General features: G+C 41.9%; 1 protein-coding gene across 2 annotated transcripts in view; it reads right to left on the reverse strand.

The window, feature by feature from the left end:
• RTF1 (RTF1 homolog, Paf1/RNA polymerase II complex component) overlaps positions 1-26,050 on the reverse strand; it is a 54,453-nt gene that overhangs the window by 19,213 nt on the left and 9,190 nt on the right. For both annotated transcript variants that reach the window (XM_073348711.1, XM_073348712.1), the window contains 7 exons: positions 24,738-24,885; positions 21,056-21,260; positions 7,039-7,153; positions 4,515-4,626; positions 3,121-3,256; positions 2,081-2,258; positions 765-847 (listed from right to left, as the gene is read on the reverse strand). In XM_073348711.1, the coding sequence (XP_073204812.1) occupies positions 765-847; positions 2,081-2,258; positions 3,121-3,256; positions 4,515-4,626; positions 7,039-7,153; positions 21,056-21,260; positions 24,738-24,885 (977 nt within the window). The remainder of the gene's footprint in view (positions 1-764; positions 848-2,080; positions 2,259-3,120; positions 3,257-4,514; positions 4,627-7,038; positions 7,154-21,055; positions 21,261-24,737; positions 24,886-26,050) is intronic.

Consider the following 26,050-nt stretch of genomic DNA (forward strand, 5'->3'; position numbering starts at 1 on the left):
CACCATCAGCAAGTCAGCATTCTATTTCTGATGAGCATCTCACATGGCTCTCAGACTACCAGGGAATCCCTACTGCCTGAGGAAGTTAGCTGCCCTGGTGAAACATTCCCTTAGACTCTAAGGCTTACAGTAAGGATTTCTCTCCTTGAACTAGGAAGCAGAGGCTATTACCAGCCATCAAAGTGTTAATGATTAATAAGGCTCTTTCAGAGAGTTTATCAAGTTATTGCAAACCTGCACCAATATGCAGTCTCCAAACATCTGTGAGAATTAAGAAAGCAGGTGTCTCATTTTCATACCTCACCAGGATGTTGTGAGGATCAATGTATTACCATGCTGAGTGCCTCACAATCTTTAATAGGGTCCATATAGGTACCCGAGAGAGAGATTTGATATGTCACCCTGTCCACCATCTGGTGTTTAAGCAGCACTGTGTGCCTATCCCTGTTCTACCTCTGCCATAGGAAGATACATTTTCCCATTGCCCTATCTGGAGGTGGTGAAGAGGAAGAAGAAATACAGATGGTTGACATCGCACAGCAGGAATATGCAGACCTCTGCTCTGGCAGTCTCCAGATGAATTTCTTGGACCGCAAGGGAAGTAAGTGGCCATTTTGTGAGCTATTTACCACCTCCCTATTTAAGGGGGAAAAGCGTTCTGACAAGCAATCTGCTTTATGGCTCTTGTCTCCATATCACACAGGAAACATTCCATCCCATAAGAGGGCAATGTACCAATTGATAGAGTAATTTTATCACCTTACCGTAACTGTAGTCCTTTGTTTGTCCTGGTACCCCCAAGCTGGTAAACCTTTGCAGTTTCTACAACACCAGTTATTTCAGCAACCTAGACCATTGAAAAAAGATGTGCAGGAGAACAGACTGTGAGGACTAAGTTCATGACATTTTCTGAACACTCTCTGTACTTCGAAGTCCTCTCCGCTTGAGACCAAGCTTAGTCTGATTAATAATTCTAACTAGAAATCATCATTTAGATGAAAGAAAGATACACTGAAGACTCCTCCCTGCTATGTTAGCAGATATTGTACAAGTTACTTCCTATAGTTTTGTTCTTCACCTTCAGCTAGCAACTAGCTGGCAGTTTATGATGCCAGCTGAAATAGGTATGGTGTTTAAGTGGTCTCAATTCTTCCCCAGTAGCATGATGTATATAATCCTACAGTAAAACGGCTGTATCTAGTATAGGGAGGAAATAAAATATACCTTCAGCCCTGCCCCATGTATTAGCACAATCACTCTGAAGTACCAGTTTTTGATTGGAACTTCAGAGGATGCTGCCATATTCTTTCATGTAGTCACTGTGATGAACAGCAATTAAATGATTAAATTATCTCCCCAAGGATAGTCAGATGTGTCAGATTGTGTAAAATAAAATAAATTAGCACAGGAGAAAAAATGGATCTATGCTCTCTCTCATCAGTTCAAAAACCCAGTTTGACAGCACTATCTTGTCTTCACTGTAGAGCACAGCTGGTGTTAAATCCTTTACCAACGTCCTCAAATTCACTATCAGTTTTGAAGCAGCAAAGCATCGTTTCCCCAATTACCCTCTTTTCTGAAGAGCACAGGGAAAGTGGAAATGTCTGGTACCGTAGTGCATACTTTGATTTCTCAAGAGACGAAGCGGTAAGACTTTATGGGAGTGACCACAAATTACAGGAAGTGGGAATCATGCTGATCCTTACTTGGTCACAGCAATAACTCAAAAACTAATTTTCAATACAGAATAAAGAGAAGCAGAGCAGCATCAGTTAGGGTTGGAAGACTAGGTTTTCAATATTGTTTTAGTATGGCCCCAATTTATCGCATTGGATTTAGAAATCAGTAAGCTGCGGCTCTCTATTTGGCCACCTTGCCCCCCTCAACTTTTTAAAAAAAAAAAAATACAGCCGTCTCCACTACTCTAACAGCAACAGGCTCCTTCAGTACATAATGAAGGATCGTTTACTTGTAATCACCCAATAAATTATGGGCTCTTTCTCGTGAGATACCAGACAAATAACGGTAGCTGTGAATACTGCTACCAAATGGGAATCAAATCCCTGGAAGACAAACTTACCCGATAGACAGGTTTACTGTTGTGGTTCCCAATGCCAATACGCACAAAGCAGCCAGTGACTGTCTTGGCAAAGAAAGGCATATGACACCAACGCTCCAGCTTATGCCGAGATAACCGTACCCGATTCAGTTCTTCGGGTAAGGAGACTGGCTGGGATTTGGGAGGAATTTCTTCTTTTCTGGTTTGGAAAAGACAAGGAAGACAAAAGGAATATAAATCTATTAGCACCAAACAAAGGGGCTTTAGATAAGGTGTGGACCACCAAATGCTAACTAACTGAAACATTTGTAAAGGGATTCAATTTGTCAGGATGGAACAGTGTAGCTATGTGAATTTAGTGATCATGAGAGGTGTCCAATGGAAAGCCCTGGAGATCAAAGCCCTCTATACATAGGACAGGTACAGCATGGGCAGTAGTTTCCCTTACACTTCTCAACTATGAGCCATGTTCTTCAGGGTGCAAGTACTTTAGTCTCCAGGGCAATTTAATCCTTGGCCCAAGGTCACCAAATCACAAATCAATGGTAGTAAATTTCAGTCACTAAAAATATGGGCACAATTTGAACAGTAATGTAGGCTTCTTATCCCATCATTACGAGGCTCCTCAACCAGCCATTTTATACTCAACGTTTTTCACAATGCAAGTATGTAGCTTCAATTTTTCAGCACAACTGGGGCTATTTCAAAATGTTTCCCCAACTGGCTTAGCCCTCAAGGTTCAAGTGCAAACTCTGGTGCCAAGAAGCAAGAATTACCTCACCTTCCAATCACTGAAGACAACAGGAAAGAACACACTTGGGCCACAAGAGTCTTAAATCCTAGCTGCTGATCCAGTGGTGGGAAGCTGGACTATAAGAGGGAATGCAAATAAATCCCAAATCTACCTGCACATAGAAGCCCGCAAATGACATTGCCAAGAGGCAGAGCCACCTCTGATGCACCAAATTGCCCGCACTTAATCCTCTGAACCAAAACATGGACAGGTATTTTAAACACATACACAGAACAGCAGTTTTCTATAACCTGTGCTCAATACTTACTCTTCCTCCTCATCAGATGAGGATGATCTGGACGTGCGATCACTCTTCTCACTAGACTTATCATCTTCCTCTTCCTCTTCATCATCTGAGTATACTTCACTAGTTTTTAATGGCTGTTTTTTTGCCAGCAACTCAGCTGAAAAAAGAAATAATTGTGCCTTTATTTTTGCTGAAAGCTACTCCTTGCACATGTAACCCTCCAGTTGTAAGAGACAGGATAACCAGATAATTATGTGATCACAAGCTGGAAACCACTTCATAGCATGCAGTTACACTTACACCTAAGCATTCAGTTAGTCATTGTAGGTATACTGTTTGAAACAGACAAACAGGAGTATGCAAAAGTTTCCTAAATCTCAAATGTGCTCATTTGAAACACTTGGTGGGGAACAGCAACGTGATAAGGAAACAGGATTCACATACACATACTTGAGCTTATCACTACCTTGCCAGTCTATCTGCTCAGGACACCAACTTTTGGAAGAAAAGGCACAAACCCTGAAGGTATTAGACCTTTTTAACCATTCTAGCCAAGGACCAAGGAAGGCCAAAAGACGGTGTTGCAACTGTAATCTGCAACAAGAAGCCTGGGGCATGTGGTGGAATGAACAAAATGTGTTCGGTTTACATGTATAAAAACAGATGGCCATAGACAAAACATTACTAAGAAATTAACAGAATCTGGGTGGTTTAGGGGGTTAGTAATGGAACCTTTCATCTCGAGGTAGTCACTTGAACTATATCTCAAGCTGGCAGGAATGAAATGTTGCCATATGCTCACGATTCAACAGACTGTGTGAAATTATTTGGTGGTTTCAGTCCACTCCCCAGTGAATACATATTCCTGTCTCACAAGCCATCACCGCCAACTGGCACCTTTGTTAGCAATTTCAGTCAAAAGACCAAGGAAAGAGAGAACATGGAAATGGCAGTTCTGGAGTGAAAAAAGGTCAAAACTGGAGCATGTTAGGGGCGGAATGTGAGAGTTTAAGGATTTTGGGCTAAATTTACATGAAATTGTATTGAAGATTTTTTTTTTTAAAATTAAAAACCACACCGTTTTGGAGATATTACAGGGTTTAGAATCAGTTCAGTAGGCCACTAAAGAACAAAATGTACTGGCTTTTAAAATGGTAGAGGCAGCACTATAGGGAGAAGTGGGTTCAGGAAAACTCTGCCCAAATCAAGAACTGGGGGCAACCAAGGAGGAAATGGGGCACAAGACCACCACCATTAGTTTCAAAACCAAACCAACCCACTTAACTGAGTTTTTTATATTGACACCAGTTTAGAGACTAATGCCCCAGCATTACGTGTTATAGCCATATTACATGATTAGCAAACACACTCCAAATTAGGTTCTTTGCAGGTCGACAACAAATGTTCATATTCACCTGTTCTGTTCTTCCTTTTCTCTCTCTCTGCTTTCAATTCCTCCATGGCCTGAGATTTCTTATCCAGTTTCTCATCCCGCTTTGACCGTCGTTCTTTGTTGTGTGACATCACCTAAAGGGCGTGCACAGAGAACACTTCACTACCTAGCCACAGCTCAGACTGAAATGAGGAACAAAATTAAAAAAGTTCTCTATTCTAGAATTAGAGCTGGTTGACATTTTTCATTCAAACCATTCAATAAAGTCCCTTTTCCTGCCCCCAAAAAACCTGAAAATTTTCAGAAAAGCCTTTGAAAATCCTAAGCTCTGTCTCAAAACTGAAGATTGATATTTCAAATTTCAAAGTTTAATTTTTTGTTTCTCTCCTGCTTTTTCCTCCTTTTTTACTTCCTAATTCCCTTCTGCCACTGAGTGTTGCCTCGGGTTTGTTTTCACTTTTTTTTTTTTGCTGCTAAATTTCAGAACTTCAATTTTGGAAGAGTTACAGAATGGCAAAAGCAAAAATGAAACTAACTTTGCCACTAACTTGGAGAGAGTCTCAAAAGTTTTGAAAAGTTAAAATGGCAAAGGAAAAATGGGTCAATCAAGGTAACATCATTACATCATACACCTGGACATCATTCATTTTATTGCACGCAGTGACAAAAGGGAAAAAGGGGGATGATGGGGAAAAAGTTATACATTTTTCAAAATATACTTTGCACAGAATTTCAAAAAAGCTAAATGTTGTTCCATTTCAAACTCTGCAAGATGGAAACAACTTGAAGATGTCATTTCTCACAAGAGATTTTTCCATTTTGAGCACCTCTATCTCCAATACCTGGTAGTGTAGTATGGAAGGTTCTATCAGCATAAGTCCTGAGCGACTTATGCAGGATATTCTTGGACAAAACCTTTCTAACACACCATTATCTGGGTGTTAGCATAAAGAGAACACCCAGATAATGGTGTGTTAGAAAGGTTTTGTCCAAGAATATCCTGCATAAGTCGCTCAGGACTTATGCTGATAGAACCTTCCATACTACACTACCAGGTATTGGAGATAGAGGTGCTGAATTGGGTTCAAGAGTTACATCAAGGGCAAAAACCAACTAAAGTTTTTAGATGTAGATGAAAGTTTCCTAAAGTAGCTCTACTATCATCACTGTAAAGTCTGATCTTGGAACTTCCCAATGGAACACAAGTAGAAAGCTCAGACTCTTCCCTTTCCAGTGGTATAAAACTCTCATTTCTAGCCCTCCTGGGTTATGATAGCGCAGACTTTACAATCTGTCATTGGTGCAAAAGTGCATATTGCATAACCTGCACTTCAGACCAATGACATTTCTTTGCAAGGTCAAAAAGACCACCACCACCAAAAAAATCATCTCTCTGGCAGGTTGTTTTTCAAAAAAAGTGGCAGTTTGAAGTTGTTCAAATGTTTGGAATTTTAGAGATCGCCCCTAGGAAAGATGGAATAGTTGGCAGAATACATGCCAGTCAGTTAAAGATGCAGGAAAAAAAAGTAACATGTGGCTCTGCCATTTATCACATATAAGTAAAGTACACAAGGGAGGTTACCCAGGTAGGAGACAAAAGACTATATAGACAAAGTGGATTCTTTCTTTATATTTGCTAGATGACAAAAATTGTGTAAATTAAATTTCACACAGAAAGATATACTAAAAGAGCATTCAGGTTGCAAAGTGAAGCACTCAAGAGGCAAGAAATGCCGAAGTGTTCTTGCATAATTAACTCTTACACCTTGTGCATGTGAATTACAATACAGTCCTTCATGACATGAACACATTCCTTCAGAGCCCTACCTCTGGTCCTCCTAGAACATTGCCACATACACTTCCAGGTGTAATGAGAAATTCAGCTCAACTTCCTTATAAATACAGGTAATAGAGTCATTAGAATATTGAGAGGTCATTCTTCAAAGAGAACTCCCGTATAAAAGTCTGTACACATGCATAACACACGTTTAAGAAGTTATAACTTAACTTAATGCTAAACAGATTTTCACCAGACTACAGAAAGTCTCTAGGTTGCAGATGTGCTTATTCTTTGTGCTCAAAAATGGCTTAACTGTTTTTGGTCAAACTCCCTTAAAAATGCACTTCCAAATGTGGGAAATTTCACCATGACACCAAATGTGGGAAATTTCAGCTTGAAAAGTAAAAGTTTGACAAAAAGATATAAGCAACAACAAAAAGCCCCTTTAGAATGAAAGCAGTTAAGCAGATATTATATAATAGCACAACAAATATAGCTATAGTTTTTCTTTAATTTATACATTCTTTGTGAAGAGTCGCCTGTACATTCCTCAATAGACAAAAGATGTTTGGTAGCTTTATTTTTTTATTTATTTTTTTAAGTGATCTGAAAACTCAAGATTGCATTGAGCACAGAAGTGACCTGACTTCCCTGCCCCCTACCAGGTTGCCGAGAGGGGTATGGAAAGTGGCAGGAAGGAGGGCAAAAGACAGCAGCATTCCTCTACGGGATAAAGTGACTAGTAGTGAGAATTGCTGTTTCTTACCTGGCACTCCTGGATCTGTGTGAGCTTTTTCTTCTCCTGCTCTTCCTCTTGCTTTTTCTTTTTCTCCTTTTTTTCTTTCTTTTTTGCTGTTTTTAGTTTCTTCTTAATTTCAAATCTGGGCATAAACAAGTGGGGGTGAAGAAGTAGATGAAAGTATCCCTCCTCAGGGGGAGGGATAGCTCAGTGGTTTGAGCACTGGCCTGCTAAACCCCGGGTTCTGAGTTCAATCCTTGAGGAGGCCATTTAGGGATGTGGGGCAAAAATTGGGGATTGGTCCTGCTTTGAGCAGGGGGTTGGACTAAATGACCTCTTGAGGTCCCTTCCAACCCTGATATTCTATGATTCTATGAAAGGGCTGAAACCAATTTCTGGCATGACTCAGACAAGGACAGCATCAGATTCAAGGAGCATTACGGATTAAAAACTGAGATGGACAGTAAGTGTAAAATCTTGAGTTCTCTACCGCTAAAATAGTGCCTGAAGTTAAAGAAAATGGATACATGCTCAGACTCTCACAGCTGAGCCATAGTTATGCCATGATAAAGTGGGAATTGGAACAGTCAAGCGAAGTACAGTAAGAATCAGTAGTTGAAGTTTGATAGTAATCTAGAACCCAGACACAGACTCGTTGGAAAGGTACATGTGATACCACATTATACCTGGGGGAACAGACATACTAACTAGCAAATTTTGTTATTTGGTTACATTGCAGCACAGTTCCTAAATGTAATCAGGTTCTTCAGATTTCAGCCTATAAGATTGTGAAGTTTCTTTTTCAGCACCTATACAAATCTCAGTGTTCAACTCCACAGCTATAGACCTTTCCAAAAGAACCAGAAAAAGCATGTATCTAGTATTCATAAGCTACAAGAAAAAAATAATCCAAAATTGCATTTCAAACTTGGTCCCAGTTCTATTATACACATACTTCACACTATAAGACAGCCAGAGAACAAAGACATAGCTTGACAACTTATATTTATTATTATAGAAGTACAAATAGGGTTTCCATTCAAACACCCGCCAACTTAGGAGGAGACATGCACAGAATGGGTAGGAGTGCTGGAGCAGAGTGATTGAGCCTACAGCAGAGAAAAGCAGCATATTTTTGATGCCTGCATATACAAACTCAACGCTGACCTGTATAGCATCATTTATGTAGATGGGTCTTCCCATGGGTTTGAATGTATTCCACAGAAACAATGTTAATTTAAGGAAGAAAAGAATCTAGATTTTCTGGTTAGAGAACACCATCTCCACTCTAACAGCCCAATCCTGCAACAGATTGAGCATGTGAGTAACTTTACTCAAACAAGTAGTTCCACTGGAACACTTAAACCCCAAGAAGAATGTTGAGAGGCTTTTATTAATGTGCTCTGTTGAGGGACCAGAGCTGAGTAAATTAGTTTCCAGTTCTCGTCAACCTCCTTTCAAGAGGCTCAGTCAATGAAGACTCTACCACCCCACTAAGAATCTCCAAAAACCTGCTGCTGAGCCCTGGAAGAAGATACCCTTTTTGAGTGAGCAGAATATCACTTGCTACCCACTGGCCCCAGCTCCCAAGATGCGATCAGAAAACCACAATTAGTGTTTCCAGAGTTTCAAAACACCAGCTCCATGCTGGTACCTCCCCATATCTTGTTCAACATGCAATCCACCTTGCCTTAAGAGAAAGGTAAAGTAGAATGGAGGGGAAACTGGGCACTGAAGAGCACACATCAAGGGAAGTTGGAACTACCCCACAAGGGGTGAGGAGGCAGCATGGTTCTCCCTGGAGTCCAATCTCAACTTCCTCTTCCTCTTCTCCAGCACAGTGGTTCCCTCCAGGTTGCCTCAGCAGACACCTTCAAATATTCAAAGTTGACTATTCCAAGGTGTTAAATCTCCATAACCTAAAGGATGATCACATAAAACCCACCAACATGTTAACATTTTTAGTTCAACTCCACTTTCCTAACGCACAGAACAACGTAACAGCTAGTCACTGAGGTGGATCCAAAACATCATGGATTGAGGAGTTACATGGGTATATCACGGAGTATTTCCCAGGATGAGAAACTAAATTTAGGACACTTCTCATCTAGCAAACTTTTGCAAAACACTGATTTTTAAAGATTTGGCAACTTGTTCAATTTAAACAGAAGACCCTGAAAAGATCTTGAGCCACTCTTAGCAATGCTCAGCTGTTTATAGATTTTCTTAGCCAGCATGGTAACTAGACCAACTGAGCAGATGGTTTGTAAGAGATGGGGATTCTCAAGTTATTCTCCTGAGGATTTAGAGAGACACTAGCTCTATTCTGGCCCTTTCAGTACAGCAGGAATTCCCTGAGCACCAGGAATTCTGCACTGAAGGTGATCAAAGCAGTAGCAATGTAGAAGCCCATATGAGTTTCTAAAATGAAAGGAAATCATAGAATCATAGAATATCAGGGTTGGAAGGGACCTCAGCAGGTCATCTAGTCCAACCCCCTGCTCAAAGCAGGACCAATCCCCAATTAAATCATCCCAGCCAGGGCTTTGTCAAACCTGACCTTAAAAACTTCTAAGAAAGCAGATTCTACCACCTCCCTAGGTAACGCACTCCAGTGTTTCACCACCCTCTTAGTGAAAAAGTTTTTCCTAATATCCAACCTAAACCTCCCCCACTGCAACTTGAGACCATTACTCCTTGTCCTGTCATCTTCTACCACTGAGAATAGTCTAGAACCATCCTCTTTGGAACCACCTCTCAGGTAGTTGAAAGCAGCTATCAAATCCCCCCTCATTCTTCTTTTCTGCAGACTAAACAATCCCAGTTCCCTCAGCCTCTTCTCATAAGTCATGTGTTCCAGACCCCTAATCATTTTTGTTACCCTTCGCTGGACTCTCTCCAATTTATCCACATCCTTCTTGTGGTGTGGGGCCCAAAACTGGACACAGTACTCCAGATGAGGCCTCACCAATGTCGAATAGAGGGGAATGATCACATCCCTCGATCTGCTGGCTATGCCCCTACTTATACATCCCAAAATGCCATTGGCCTTCTTGGCAACAAGGGCACACTGTTGACTCATATCCAGCTTCTCGTCCACTGTCACCCCTAGGTCCTTTTCCGCAGAACTGCTGCCTAGCCATTCGATCCCTAGTCTGTAGCGGTGCATTGGATTCTTCCGTCTTAAGTGCAGGACCCTGCACTTATCCTTGTTGAACCTCATCAGATTTCTTTTGGCCCAATCCTCTAATTTGTCCAGGTCCCTCTGTATCCTATCCCTACCTGCCACCGTATCTACCACTCCTCCTAGTTTAGGATCATCCGCAAATTTGCTGAGAGTGCAATCCACACCATCCTCCAGATCATTTATGAAGATATTAAACAAAACCGGCCCCAGGACCGACCCCTGGGGCACTCCACTTGATACCGGCTGCCAACTAGACATGGAGCCATTGATCACTACCCGTTGAGCCCGACAATCTAGCCAACTTTCTACCCACCTTATAGTGCATTCATCCAGCCCATACTTCTTTAACTTGCTGACAAGAATACTGTGGGAGACTGTGTCAAAAGCTTTGCTAAAGTCAAGAAACAATACATCCACTGCTTTCCCTTCATCCACAGAACCATTAATCTCATCATAGAGGGCGATTAGATTAGTCAGGCATGACCTTCCCTTGGTGAATCCATGCTGACTGTTCCTGATCACTTTCCTCTCGTGTAAGTGCTTCAGGATAGATTCCTTGAGGACCTGCTCCATGATTTTTCCGGGGACTGAGGTGAGGCTGACTGGCCTGTAGGATCCTCCTTCTTCCCTTTTTTAAAGACTGGCACTACATTAGCCCTTTTCCAGTCATCCGAGACTTCCCCCGTTCGCCATGAGTTTTCAAAGATAATGGCCAATGGCTCTGCAATCACAGCTGCCAATTCCTTTAGCACTCTTGGATGCAACGCATCCGGCCCCATGGACTTGTGCACGTCCAGCTTTTCTAAATAGTCCCTAACCACCTCTTTCCCCACAGAGGACTGGCCACCTACTCCGCATGCTGTGTTGCCCAGCGCAGCAGTCTGGGAGCTGACCTTGTTCGTGAAGACAGAGGCAAAGAAAGCATTGAGTACATTAGCTTTTTCCACATCCTCTGTCACTAGGCTGCCTCCCTCATTCAGTAAGGGGTCCACACTTAACTTGGCTTTCTTCTTCTTGCCAACATAGCTGAAGAAACCTTTCTTGTTACTCTTAACATCTCTTGCTAGCTGCAGCTCCAGGTGTGATTTGGCCCTCCTGATTTCATTCCTTCATGCCCGAGCAATATTTTTATACTCTTCCCTGGTCATTTGTCCAATCTTCCACTTCTTGTAAGCTTCTTTTTTGTGTTTAAGATCTGCAAGGATTTCACCGTTAAGCCAAGCTGGTCGCCTGCCATATTTACTATTCTTTCGACACATCGGGATGGTTTGTCCCTGTAACCTCAATAGGGATTCCTTGAAAAACAGCCAGCTCTCCTGGACTCCTTTCCCCCTCACATTATTCCCCCAGGGGATCCTACCCATCAGTTCCCTGAGGGAGTCGAAGTCTGCTTTCCTGAAGTCCAGGATCCGTATTTTGCTGCTTACCTTTCTTCCCTGTGCCAGGATCCTGAACTTGACCAACTCATGGTCACTGCCTCCCAGATTTCCATCCACTTTTGCTTCCCCTACTAATTCTTCCCAGTTTGTGAGCAGCAGGTCAAGAAAAGCTCCCCCCCCAGTTGGCTCCTCCAGCACTTGCACCAGGAAATTGTCCCCTACATTTTCCAAAATGTGTTCCTCTGAGGGGTCCAAGCTTCTCTTATGGCACATAAGCTGTAATATAATGGCTATGCAGCTGCTCCATTACAAGCCACTTGGCTGAGGGAGAAATAAATGGATTCCCTTTACTCCTACTCTCTGATTCTTTGCACAAAGCCTGCATCCATTCACCTCAATAGAGTGTTAATACAAACCTAGAGACAACAGTTTAAATTCTCAGCTTCAACTACTTCCTCTGCTGATTGCTTTAGCAGAAACATGCATTTCAACTGAGGCTATGAATGCAGAATGGGTAGAATACCACCTATTTTTCACGCAAACTGATTCATGTACCATCTTAAGACAGATATTGTTCAGAGAAGACTTGGAAGAAACTGCTAAAAGCAGACTCTTAACAGCCAGGCTGGGCCAGATTCATGAAGATCCCATAACTGATCATACTGGCATGGGTTGTAAGCCAGAACCTTCCCCTTTACAGACCTGCCACAGGAAAGGTGGGAAGAAGAGATGAAAAACACTGAGAAAAAGCAGAATAGAAGGGAAAAATCTGTTTCGTGTAAACCATAATTTTGTCAATTACACACAACAGCACCACCTTTAATGGAAAGGATTTTGTCACTGAAATAGCAAGTCTGATGAGAGAAACACAAAACCCACTCAATCTAAAACCTTGTCTACACTACAAAGTTTTGTAGACAAAAGGCATCTTTTGTCGACAAATCAGTGGATGCATACACTGCGATGCGACTTTTGCCAGCAAAAGTGCCTGTTTTGGCAACAAATTAAAACCACCCCGACGAGAGAGACAAGGCTTTTTGCACAAAATTTGTGTCTACAAAGTGCCAGTGTAAATACCATGCTTGATTTTATAGCTTTAATTGGCCTCCAGGAAGCGTTCCACAATGCCCATCGTGACCGCACTGGTCAGCAGTTTGAACTCTACTGCCCTGCAGCCAGGTAAACAATTATTCCCCCTCCCCACCCCGAGAAACACTGGGAATTTTTGAAATTCCATTTCCTGTTTGCTCAGCATGGAGAGGTCTTATCACTTCTTCCCAGGTGACCCTGACAAGTTATTACACAAACGTTTTCCCACTTGGACCACTGCGGAGCTGCTGGGTATATGGGGAGAGGAGGCTGAGCAGTCCTAGCTGCACTTGAGCCGTAGGACTTTTGATACCTATGGGCAGATTTCTCGAGGCTTGTGTGAAAATGGCTATGATCAGGACACGCTGCAGTGCAGAGCAAAGAGAAAGGAGCTGAGGCAGGCGTACCATAAGGTGAGGGAGGCAAACCATCGCTTTGGTGCTGCACCTAAGACCTGCCAGTTCTATAAGGAGCTGGACACTATCCTTGGTGGTGACCCCACCTCCACTGCCAAGAGCTCCATGGATAGTTCAGTAGACCTGGAGGTGGCGGAAAGAGGACCTAACCCAGAGGACCAAGTCACTGATGAAGAGGTGGAGTTAGAGGACGATGTGGAGCAGACAGCCAGGAACTGTTCACCACTTTGGAGGTGTCTAGCCAGTCTCAGCAGTTCCTCTCCAGCGAGCAAGAAACAGGAGAGGAGACACCTGGTAAGTGGCTGTGGTTTGTGTAGTGTGGTGGATTCAGGGTATTGAAATGTACAAGGCTGGCTGTGTTTCTGTGTGCTGGACATTCCCTGTGTAGCTAATCAGTAGGGTAGAACAGGGTGTTGATGCATGCCCAGATCTCACAGGAATCCTCCAGAGAGATCTCTAGGAAAGTTTCCTGGAGGTACTTGGTAATCCGCTGCCGAAGGTTCCTTGGCAGATCTGCTTTGTCCTTCCCCCATAGTAGGAAACTTTCCCGTGCCATTTGGCAATCACTTGTGCAAGGACAAAAAGCAACACACAAGCAAGCAGCATAGGGACCCAGGGAGGAAGCCACAAGCATGTAGTAGATGTACCCTTGCTTCCCTTACTCTCAGCAGTGAAATACCTACTACAATGACCTCCCGCCTGTGGAAAAGTGTGGGAGAATTTTAGAATTTTTCCCCTAGTCGGCTGCACCACAACCCTTGCAGAGTAATTTTTCCCCCCAGGTAAAGCCCCCCAGCCAACACTCATCATGCTTTGGGTGTTCACCAAGATGTGTGCTTATCAAGGGTCAGTGAGAAAGTGATTATGTTACAAAAGGTATTTTACTGAAATGTTTCAATGCTGTGCGTGAACTTAATCATGCTTCTGTGCATTGTTCCTTCTGCTTCAGCAGATGTGGCCTTCAGGAACACAGCACACACCAGCTGAGTGTCTCCGATAAGAAATCGCCCAAGACAGAGCAAAGAAGACATGTTCCGGGAGGAACTGCACTTCTCCAATGCAAAGAAAAGGGAACGAAAGGAGTGCTGGGAAGCCGAAAGGCAGGACAGAAAAAAAAAAAATCAGGAGTTTGTTAAGGATGCTACTGAGCAGATGATTAAAGTCATGGAGGAGCAAATGCAGATGCTGAAATCCTTAATAATGCTGCAGACTGAGTAGATGCGTACCTGCCCTCCCCTGCAGCACATTCAGAATTCTTTTCCATGCCCCTCCCCCACCCCAAACTCCGCCCACACAGTCCTTTCTGCTTTCCCCTTCACTCCACCCCCTTGGACAAACTTTCAAAATGATAGCTGGACATACATGCAGCTCTGAAAGTCTACCTTTCCCTGATACCTCCTTTCCCACCAAGCATCTTTGTGTGTGTGCACTTTCTTGTGCAATAAAAGCAAAGTTTTTGAACGATAACTCATCTTTATTTGTTTCCTATAAATTGAGATAGCAGGCACTACCAATACATACACAGGTAGGTCAAACATTTCCTTACTGGAATGTAAGGCTCCAAATGCCACCATTGCTTCCCAGGAAAACTACATGCAATGTAACATTGCAGCACCAATCGCAGAGATAGACATTACTGGTTCTTATTTTCAATGTTGCCTCAAGGCCTCCCTGATTTGAATTGCTCCCCTCAGGGCCCCTCTGATACCCCTGGTATCTGGTTGCTCAAACACTCCACCCTTGAGCAAACGTTTCACCCTTAACCTCAAAGATTATCCAACATACAACAACATGTGGCTATGACCATGGGAATATTATCTTCATTGAGGTCTAACCTGCCATAAAGGCAGCACCAACACACCTCTAATCTGCCAAAGGCACATTCAACAACTGGCTGAGTAGATGCAGGATGACAGTGGAACCGTTCCTTACTGCTGTCCAGGTTTCCCGTGTAAGGTTTCATGAGCCATGGCTGTAAGGGGTACGCCGGGTCTCCCAGGATCACTACGGGAATTTCAACATCCTCCACTGTAATATTTGGATCTGGAAAGAAAGTCCCTGCTTGTAGCTTTCTATACAGGCCGGTGTTCCTGAAGATGCGTACATCATGCATCTTCCCAGACCACCCTGCGTTGATGTCAGTGAAAAGCCCACGGTGATCCACAAGCACCTACAACACCATGGAGAAGTACCCCTTCCTATTTATGTACTCCATTTCAAGGTGGTCTGGTGCCAAAATTGGAATGTGCATGCCATCTATCGCCCCTCCACAGTTAGGGAAACCCATTTCTGCAAAGCCATCCACTATTTACCGCACATTTCCCAGAGTCACGGTCCTTCTTAGCAGGATGCGATTAATTGCCCTGCACACTTGCATTAATGCAGCCCCAACAGTCAACTTCCTGACTCCAAATTAATTCACAACCGACTGGTAGCAGTTTGGAGTCACCAGTTTCCACACAGTGATTGCCACACGCTTCTCTACCAATAGGGCAGCTCTCATTCTGGTGTCCTTGTGCCACAGTGCTGGGCTGAGCTCTGCACACAGTTCCAGGACGGTGGCTTTCCGCATCCGAAACTTCTGTAGCCACTGCTCGTCATCCCATAACTGCATGACAATACGATCCCACCATTCAGTGTTTGTTTCCTGAGCGCAAAAGCGACAGTCCACCCTCTGCAGTTCTTCTGTGAATGTCAAAAGCAATCTAAAATTGCTCCTATCCGTATCACACATCATGTCAGGCAACTGGGAGTCTTCTTCAGTTAGGAATTTCACGATTCACTGCACTGCCATCCGCAATGTCTTCATGACAGTTATCAGAGCATCGGAGAGCAGTGCAGGATCCATCCCTTCTCACAAAGACGCTGGGGTGCACAGCAAACAAGGGCCATTGAAAAATGCCGGGAAAGACAGCCAGAAGCCCAAGGAACACTGGGAAAGAAAGCAATGCATCATGGGACATTGAGCCCAGTCCCAAGATATGCTGTGATACGCTCCGCCTTCCCACAAGGCCTAGCAGCAGAAGGCATCGAGCTGGACTGTGGGATAGGTATCCACAGTGCCCTGCTCACACTGTCTGTGCTAGTGCCCCAAGTTTGGATGTGCTCTGCTGACAGAGGGTGAGTGTGAACATGCAATACAGATTTTTATTATAGTGCTTTGAGTGTCGACATAACTTTTTTCGACAAAACTCTGTAGTGTAGACGAGGCCTAAGATAGGAAACCAGAAACAACCCCCTGAAAATGACAGAGGAGAATGCTGAGAAGCCCACAGAAGAAAACAAAGAAAGATTACATAATTTCTTTTGACTGTGTGTGGCTTAAATGTGTTGACTACAGATGCAGAGGTAGTTTATGCAGATAATTTCCAGATGCTCCCTCTACAGCTTTCCTCCCACTTCTGGCCCATCCAAGAACTCTCACTCCCTCTGCAGTTTCTTTTCCCTTTCTAACTGTGTGTTGCCCCACTATACAGCTCTCCATGATTTCTGAAAAAATTTCAGGAGCCCAATACTACCTGTTAGATTTACCACTCTAGGCAAAGTATACTCCTTGTTTAACCTCTCAGACCATATAATGGTATTTTAGAAAACAGTAATGGGGAAAGGCAACAGAGAAATGGATTCTCTTTTGTACAGATTAGCTGGCAACAAGTCCCTGAGAAGCAGCAGGAGCTTTAATAGTAGTAGGCAGAGACCACCCTATTATATCCAGCAATGAGGAAACAATGAGGAAACAAGCAATGAGGAAACAAGCTTTTACAGATACTTGAACATCTGAGAGTTACAACATTAAGATGTGTCTAAGTTTTATCTTCTGTAGAGGGAGTGGAAAAATAGAAATTCCATTCCTCACACACTCACCATCTATTTGTTTTTGGTGGCATTGGAGGACATGGATGGCCACCAGTTCACACAGCACAAAGTAATAGATTAATGTAGTCTATAGCCTTGTTAATTAATTAACATAGGAACTGACAGAACAGGACATACTAATTACATCTGGTCTAGTTGTCAGTTTCCAGCAGTAGCGAAATCTGGAAGCCTCAGTCAGTCCTCCTCCTTCCTCTGGTAGATTCTCGAAGAAAGGGGGGGAATCGCTATTAGGAATATTGCACAGCTGCTTTTATGGAATTAGACTCAAAGGGATCAGGTATTTTCTCAGCTACCCTGAGCCTTGGCTTCCTCTGGAGCAACTCTCTCCCAATATCTAGACTGATTCTACCTCCCTATTGTGATGTGATCCCAGCACTGTGATGTTTTTAACAAACCTAAAATTTAGGGGTTGGATTTCTATGTGAGCATGTAAACTCATCAAACCTTAGTCCCCTCATACCTTTGCTTTACACTTCCACATGACGTGAGCAGCAGTCAGTCTTTACCAACTGGTGCCTGTTAGGTCTGACAGTGAAATTTCTGTACTATTTTTTCCTTCCCTCCTTCATTTTTTTGGTTTAAAAATAAATTAAATATAAAAGCTATGCTAATGCAATCTCAAAGTAACACACTGCAAATCACAAACCCAGTAAGATTTAAGACTTCCAGCAATACTTCCAGCTGTAGTTTCTATTCTTGTTTCTGTATACATTTTACACACCACACAACACACAGGATGCGCAACAATGAGTTAATGTTGCTGTAGGATTTGTGATTTTACCTGTGTAACCTTGATGGTGCGTCAATTGTTCTTTCAATTTAATATCAATATTGTAACACACCAGTTTCTGTACAGATTATTAGTTATTTGTATTACTGTAGCACCTAGGAGTCCCAGTCATGGGCCAGGACTCAATTGTGCTAGGTACTGTACAAACAAAACAGACAGATCCTGTCCCAAAAAACTTATAAGCTAAATATGAGACAGGTGAATAGACTGGGGAAGACAAGGAAACAATGAGAGAATCTTGGACAGAATGATCAACAGTGGTCTCAGCACACTAACAGCGTACACACTGTCAATATATTGTAGGCACCATGGCAAAGGAGAATTTCAAGGAGGTATTCAAAGGAGAACAACAAAGTGGCTTTGTGAATGTTTACAGGGAGCTCCTCCCAACTACAGGGACAGCATGGGATTACACACGAAAGTGCCTGTTTGAAAGATCGTCACAGGCCAGTAGGAGGCAGGACTTCATCTCTCCATAGCAAATGAGAGAAGTAGGTTGGGGACTGATCATGAGGGACCACAAAGGTGAAAACATGCATTTTATGTCTGATGTGATAGAGAATGAGGAGCCAGATGAGGAATACGAAGAGGCTGTGACATGGTCAAAGCAATGGACTAAGAGAAGGATCTTTGCAGCACTATGAACAGGGAAAGATTGCATTTGCCCACACCAGGAAAAAACAAAACAAAACCAATGTTGCAATAATTTACACACAAGGCAAATTAACTGAAACTATAGTGAACAACAGAATTATCAGACACAGAGATGAATGTGATATGTTGGGGAAGAGTCAACACACAGCATTTGTAAAGGGAAAATCATACCTCATCAATCTATTAGAATTATTTGATGGTGTCAACAAGCATGTGGAAAACGATCCAGTTGATATAGTGTACTTGGACTTTCAGAAAGGTTTTGACTAAGTCCCACACCAAAGGCTCTTAAACAAAGTAAGGGATCATGGAATAAGAGGGAAGGCCTGTGACAGTCTGTACGTTTAGATTCACCCTTTTTACAAGACTGAGAAATTTTGTACAAATTATGCCTTGTGAGGTATCATTTGAAAACTCAGGATGTGCTCATCATTATTGTCCTGGTAAAATGTGTGTGGCAACACTGTATGTAAAATTATAAGAGTCTACTGTATAACGTTAGTGAAACATATTCCAAGTTTAGAAAAGCAGGCACAAACAGTTCCTTGAAGACAAAAACCAAACTGATGCCTCAGCTAGGTATAAACAAAAATCAAATGAACCATCACCTGGTTAAGTGGCCATTCTTTAGCAGGAAAAAGGGGTGTGAGCAAGAAATTTATATCCTGACAGTGGAACAGCTGGAAGTTCCCATGCAAACAGACTTGCTGTCGCCTGAATCCCAGTTGGAGATGATTCTCAAAGAAGGGGAATGCTATAAGAAAGGGGAACACTCTCCAGATTATTTTTCTCCCCTCATCTCTAACTCACGGCATCAACAAACACTTGAAAGACAAAGAAAGCATCACTGAACTGGGGGGGACTCCTGGCTGAAAAGAATCCAGCCAGGCTGCCATAAGCATGTGGTGAGAGAAACCTTTTTGCTTTAAATTCACTTAGCTTTTAAGTATTAATTTGCATTTTACCTTTTATTTCTTTGTAACCATTTCTGACTTTTATACCTCATTACATGCAATCACTTAAAATCCATCTTTCTGTAGTTAATAAACTTGTTTTATCGTTGTATCTAAACCAGTGTACATTTGGATTAAAGTGTTTGGGCAACTTTATTTGAGATAGTCTGTCATTTTATTAATAGAAAATGATGTTATCTATAAGCTTGTATTGTCCAGAAGGAAAGAACTGGGTAGTATAAGACGTACATTCTGGGGACAAACCTGGGACTGGAAATTTGCTGGTGTCACTATGCACTATAATTCAGGAGTGAATGGCTAGAGCACTCTCATAACTCAGCTGGCAGTAATTTACATGCTAGAGGCCGTGTGTGAGCAGGCCAAGAGTGGTTGCTCTCACAGCAAAGCAGCGTAAAATGCACCTAAGGTTGGAGAATTGAGAGGACACAGCTGTTCAGCAGTCCAGATTGTACCCTGAGTAATGTCACATGGTCTTCTCATGAGTCAGTAGCTGGTTAGAAGACAGGAAACAAAGGGTAGGAATGCATGCTCAGTTTTCACAGTGGAGAGAGGTAAATAGCAGGGTCCCTCAAGGATCTGTACTGGGACCAGTGCTGTTCAACATATTCATAATAAATGATCTGGAAAAAGGTGGCAAAGTTTGAAGATGATACAAAATTACTCGAGATTGCAGTCAGCTTTGGATTTAACTAAGAGTTACAAAGGGATCTCACAGAACTGGATGACTGGGCAACAAAATGGCAGATGAAATTCAATGCTGATAAAAGGAAAATAGTGCATGTTGTAAAACATAATCCCAACTATACATAAGAAATTATGAGGTCTAAATTAGCTGTTACCACTCAAGAAAGAGATACTGGAGTCATCACAGATAGTTCTCTGAAAAACATCTGCTGAGTAGCAGTAGTAGTCAAAAAAGCTAACAATGTTAGGAACCATTAGGAAATGGATAGAAAAGATAGAAAATATAAGGCCACTAGATAAATGTATGGTACGCCCAAGCCTTGACTACTACATGCAGTTCTGGTAGCCCCATCCCAAAAAAAAAAAAGGATATTAGAATTGGAAAAGACACAGAGGAGGGCAACAAAGATGATTAAGGGTATGGAACAGCTTCCATACGAAGAGAGATTAAAAAGACTGGGTCTGTTCATCTTAGCAAAGAGACAACTAAGCAGGGATATAACAGAGGTCTATAAAAGCATGAATGGTGTAGAACAAGTGAATAGGGAAGTGTTATTTACCCCTTCACATAATACTAGAACCAGGGGTCACCCAATGAAATTAAAAGGCAGCAGGTTTAAAACAAACCAAAGCAAACACTTCTTCACACAACAAACAGTCAACCTGTAGAACTCATTGTCAGACGATGTTCTGAAGGGAAAAAGTATACATGGGTTTAAAAAAGAACTAAAGAAGTTCATGGAGGATAAGTCCATCAATGGCTATTAGCCAAAAGGGCCAGGACACAACCCTATGCTCTCGGGGTCTCTAAACCTCCAACTGCCAGAAGCTGCGAATGAATGACAGGGGATGTATCATTTGATAGCTGCCCTGTTCTGTTCATTCCCTTTGAAGCATCTGGCACAGGCCACTGTCAGAAGATGCGATATTGGGTTAGATGGACAAGTGGTCTGACCCATTATGGCCATTCTTATGTTCTTAATTCATAAACTTACCTTCTCTTCAGCACTTCCCTCTTCTCTATCCGGTTAAACAGCTCCTGTTCCCTCTCCTTCTCGGTCATCTGTTCCAGCCGAGCTCTGTCCTCTTCATCTCCCATCAGGTCCTCCCCATAGCCATCATGGAACTCCTCATCTTCAGATGATGAATCTGAATCTGAGCTGGAGGAGGAGCTGTTGCTCTCAGAATCAGACACTTCACCTGAAATGAAACCATGGGACAGTTATGTTATGCTGCAGTAAAACTAAGTACTCCAGCTTGGCCCTACCAAGAAGGGATGTGGAATATGGCATCTGTATTAGTTCTCCACTATGCTAGTAACAATAGTATGGAATAAGGAATCAGAATAAAGCCAATTAAATTGAAAGACAATACATTTAAAAACTCAAAATGGAATACTCAGTAGTGCATTTTGTGTGAAAACAATCTTCAAAGTATCATGGAGTCCAAGGATTTTACAGAATTTCCAAGAGATTATGGTGTCACTGCTGTTCCACCATAATGTCCACTTAAAGATGCAATGAAGTTTTCATTTTGACAGGACTGTTAAAAATGTATTTTTCCTGAAACGTAGAAGTAACAAAAATATTGAGTGACAGAGTATGTGAATTTTTCATTGTTTTGATGTAGATCAGGTTGACACACCCTGAATAATAAGATGTCAAAAGTGACTATCAGTTTTGAATTTTTCAATCGCTTTTGACAAGAACGTTAAAGTCCTGTGATCTGATTTTTGCCCCATATATTACTTTACATCTGCTAAGTAGGACACAGAACCTACTTTTAAGTGGCATTAAGTTTCCAACAAGTTAGTTTTAATACACCAACATGAAGCTGACAGCTTAAGCACGGTTGACATCACCATTCCCATAGTTGTTGAAACAACAGAATGTTGTCTGCATAGGACTTCAGGGGACAACATTGCTAAGCTACAACACAGGCTAGAGCTGAGACAGACTACCCAAATGGATAGTTCCTTGAGGGGACCTTAAGTTCATCTCTCAACTCAACTAATGGTAGTTTATAGTTCCATACCCTTCACCACCCTTATTGCTAGGCAACCCAAGAAGGCAATTAAAACTGCCAATACCTCCCCACCAACACTTTACAAACAAATTAGCTTCAGGCACTGCTGAGAACAGAGCCCAGGCCTCTGATATGACCACCCAAATATTACCCAGCCATACTGCACCACAGATTAATTGTTCCACATTGTTATTTTAACCAATACACCATATTGCCCTCGCAGAGTCACGGATAGAATCTTGGATTCCTGACCCCATTCCCAACAGATACTAAAAAGCAATACAGTCCTAGGGCCCTATGAAACCCATTTCATTATTGTGGATTTTCAGATTTATTATTTTCTGATTGTTTTTTCCCCCCCATTTAAAAAAAATCCATCTTTATGGGGTTTTTTAAATCAAAATTGTTTGATACATTGACAATTAAGTCACCTTACCGTAAATGCATAAAAATGTTCAGATTTGGACTGCAATGGGAAAAATTGATTTTACAAAAACAGTCCTACCATTTGAACAAAACATCCTGCAGATATACAGCAACATATTTTAAATCACTTTTTAAAGTTGTGCTCAGTAATGTGACCAAACTGACACTGCTGAACAGTAACACAAGCCCACAGAAGTAAGAGCTCTTACAGTGTCAATTCAACTGAATTCATATTTGAATAATTAAAAAATTTTAAAAATGCACAAAGCATAAATATTTCATCCTTGGAGCAGTTGCCATTTTAAATTAAACTCAGTACTTTCAAACTTCCTATATTCTGAAGGAATACTTAAATTCATTTTGAATGCGATTAAATAATTTTGAACTATCATATCAGTTTATTGCCGAGTCGCATTACAAATTGACAAACTTAAATGTCATTTTTGCCATCTCTGGCAGACATCTCCACTATGATACAACATGGTTAGCCTCGTAATGTTTTCTTCAGAAAGTGATTCCCTCTTGGCTGTAAGTAGATTTTTATATTTACTAAAGCTTCTTTCTGTGTCTACAGAGCTGACAGAGAAAAAGACATAAGGGTAGGACAATCTCTGCTATTTTAGGCGCTCTTCCCTTCATAACCTTCCAGTAAGTGCAAAGGCACAGTGCATCTGGGACAGGTTCATTCTGAGTGCTGCACAGAAATACCAGCCATTGTTTATACAGTTCTGGTGAGGGGTGGGTGAGAGGTGGTAGCTTGCTGTACTGATCAATGTTTTGTTGCATGGCTGGAGTTTGCCTGAGAGCTGCAACTCCTGTGAAACTAACACAGCAAGGAACTGAGTTCTCAAAAGCTTTATTTAAATCCCAGATGCTGGCCCTTCTTCCCTAGCCCTTGCACTCACGGGTGGCCCTAGCGCCCTGCATGTCCCTCCCCACACCCTAGCCCCTGCACCCCTGTCCCAGCATCCACTGGTCTCTTACCTCCGGGGCTGCAGATAGCTCAGCTGTGTAGCCTGCACTGCCCGTCTGCCACTGCGGTCCTAATGCCGGGGAGAGCCTGGATTCTGTATTATTTTGATTCCAGGATTCCGTCTGAGTTCTCATTAATGGAGATTTCATAGGCCCCTACATCCCACAACTTCAAACTTGCAATCTAGCACAAATCCTTAAATAAACTCATATGCTTTTATTTCAACAGATTGGCATATCTAACTGTCACACAGTTTCATTCACTTAGGAAATTATTCTGCCTTAACATTGCTGTGGTCACTGTTAAGTTTTTCAGTTAGAGTGAGTTTGATAAAGCTGGGGAACATATTGTTTTTCAGTATTTGTTGGAAATGGAAGTAACAACCCTTAAACTTGTCAGAATGTTATCACCACCACGGTTGGCATTATGAAAGTGGCGTAGAATACGGGCGAGTTTTCCCTTAATTTATTTTAATTAGAGATGTGGGATGTGTCTGGATACAAAAGATGTGCCTGGATGCAACAAGAACTGTCATTGAAAGCTTTTCTTTGCATTAACATGGATTACAGCACCTTCCTCTGAAATATCTGTTACCAGCCATTGTTCAAGACAGAATAATGGAATAGATAAACAATGGGTCTAACATCTTCCTAGATCTTTTCCATTCCCAGGTACCTGCCTGACATTTTTACTATAAACAAAGTTACACTTGATTTTTCTTCTACAATTTCAGCAACACATAGTATAGAATTTTGATACAGTGTATAGGATAATGAGCAGTCTTATAGGAATACATAATTAAGTATTCCCCATACAGCACAGTACCTGCAATAACAGCCAAAGGAAAAGTTTATGGGAGTGTGGGCAGGAAATGAGGAGGAACATCCATGGGAATAAAAGATCATGGGCCCTAAAGGGGAGGAACAAACTAGAGGGCCTAAAAACTCTACCCTTCCCATCTTTAATTTCTAACACAGATTGAGATAGGTTTAACATTTTTCTGTTAAAGTACTATTTAGTATTTTTAATAGGTGCTTTCAGCAATACTTTAGTCAACTACATGCAGTTTGAGGTCAGCTCCGAGTCACCGCAAGTCTAAAAATTATTTGACAAGATCATCCAGATTACTGGAGGGTAACACAAGTATTCTGAAGATGATTTGGGGTATCACTGACATACTGAATAGCACATAAAATGAAGTAGCTTCATTCTGAGTAGCACTGGCACCTAGTGCACAAGGAGTGTTTTCTTACCCTCTTCAGGTGCTGAACTCTCAGCTGAGCTGTCTTTGTCTGAGCTGCCTGAGGAGGCAGCTTTGTTCATCTGTTTCTTCATAGCTCCCTTCTTCTCTACTTTGCCAGCTTTTCCCTTCTTTTTGTTTTTAGAACCTCCAACAGTCCACTGAAAAGTAAAAGGAAAGGACAGAAACATGAGACAAGACACTGGAAGACCCCACTCACTATCCTCTAAAATAATCAGTACCACACCACAGTATAAGAAATACAGTTTTGAGACGCATCCCAATATACAGACAGCTGGAAGACAAATCAGTGCTACAAGAAAACTGAGGCAAATGGCAAGCCGTGCATTCATCCCATCAGACTTAACAATCAGTCACATGAAAATCACCCAGATTTTTACCAGCTGCTTAACAGATGGCTCATATTGATAGGACAAAACAGTTTTAAGTCACAGGAAGGTCCCCAAACTCTAAAATCATAGTTTTGTAATATTTAACAGCAAATCTGAGCCGTGAGGGCTTTTACTCAGAAAAACAAGTTTACCGATATAGCTGGACATTGCCTATTCAGTGTTTTAGCTTTAGTCTCCCACTATTAAACAGGCAAAAGCGATTGATTTGTTTCCAGATCAAGTTTATTCAAGAAGCATATTTTAGATTCCACTAAGGGAAAGAGGTAGAGAATCAGAATCCTGCAAAAAAGTCCTCACCCTCAACCCCACCAGGAATACACAGAACAGACAAGTATCAGATGTGCAAGTAATTGCAGCTTTTCTTGCCCCAAGATTAATGCATGAAACACCATATGCAGTAATACAAAATATTTCCACATACATAAGAGACACAGTAACCGCTGCAACAGGAACTATAAATTTAGTTTGACTTCTATACTTAAAAGGCTCAACTTCAGCATTCTCTTAACATCCTTCTCTGCTTGTTAATATGCTTAAATTATAAGCTTCCTGGGGCAGGACTGTACCTTCTTGTAAGGGGGTGGGTCGATGAGGTTCTGTGGCCTGCAATATGCAGGAGGTCAGACTAGAGGATCATGATGGTCCCTTCTGACCTTAAAGTCTGTAAATGTGTATGGAGGGCACCTAGGACATGGTGCAAAAAGATTAACATTGTGTCCTTGTAGTTGCACAAATTCCTTTTACCTTCTATTATACAGTATATTTTTATATTAGGTTTCTTCATCATCCCTAACCACTCATCACCCAGTCACAGCTGACCAACCAACAAGAAGGGTCAACGATCATTCAGTAAACATATACTGTGTTCATGTGCTCTGGTCCATCATTAACTGCCAGTAGTCTTTTGCTTTTG

Source organism: Lepidochelys kempii, chromosome 6 (genome assembly GCF_965140265.1).
Source record: "Lepidochelys kempii isolate rLepKem1 chromosome 6, rLepKem1.hap2, whole genome shotgun sequence".
Lineage (NCBI taxonomy): Eukaryota > Metazoa > Chordata > Testudines > Cheloniidae > Lepidochelys > Lepidochelys kempii.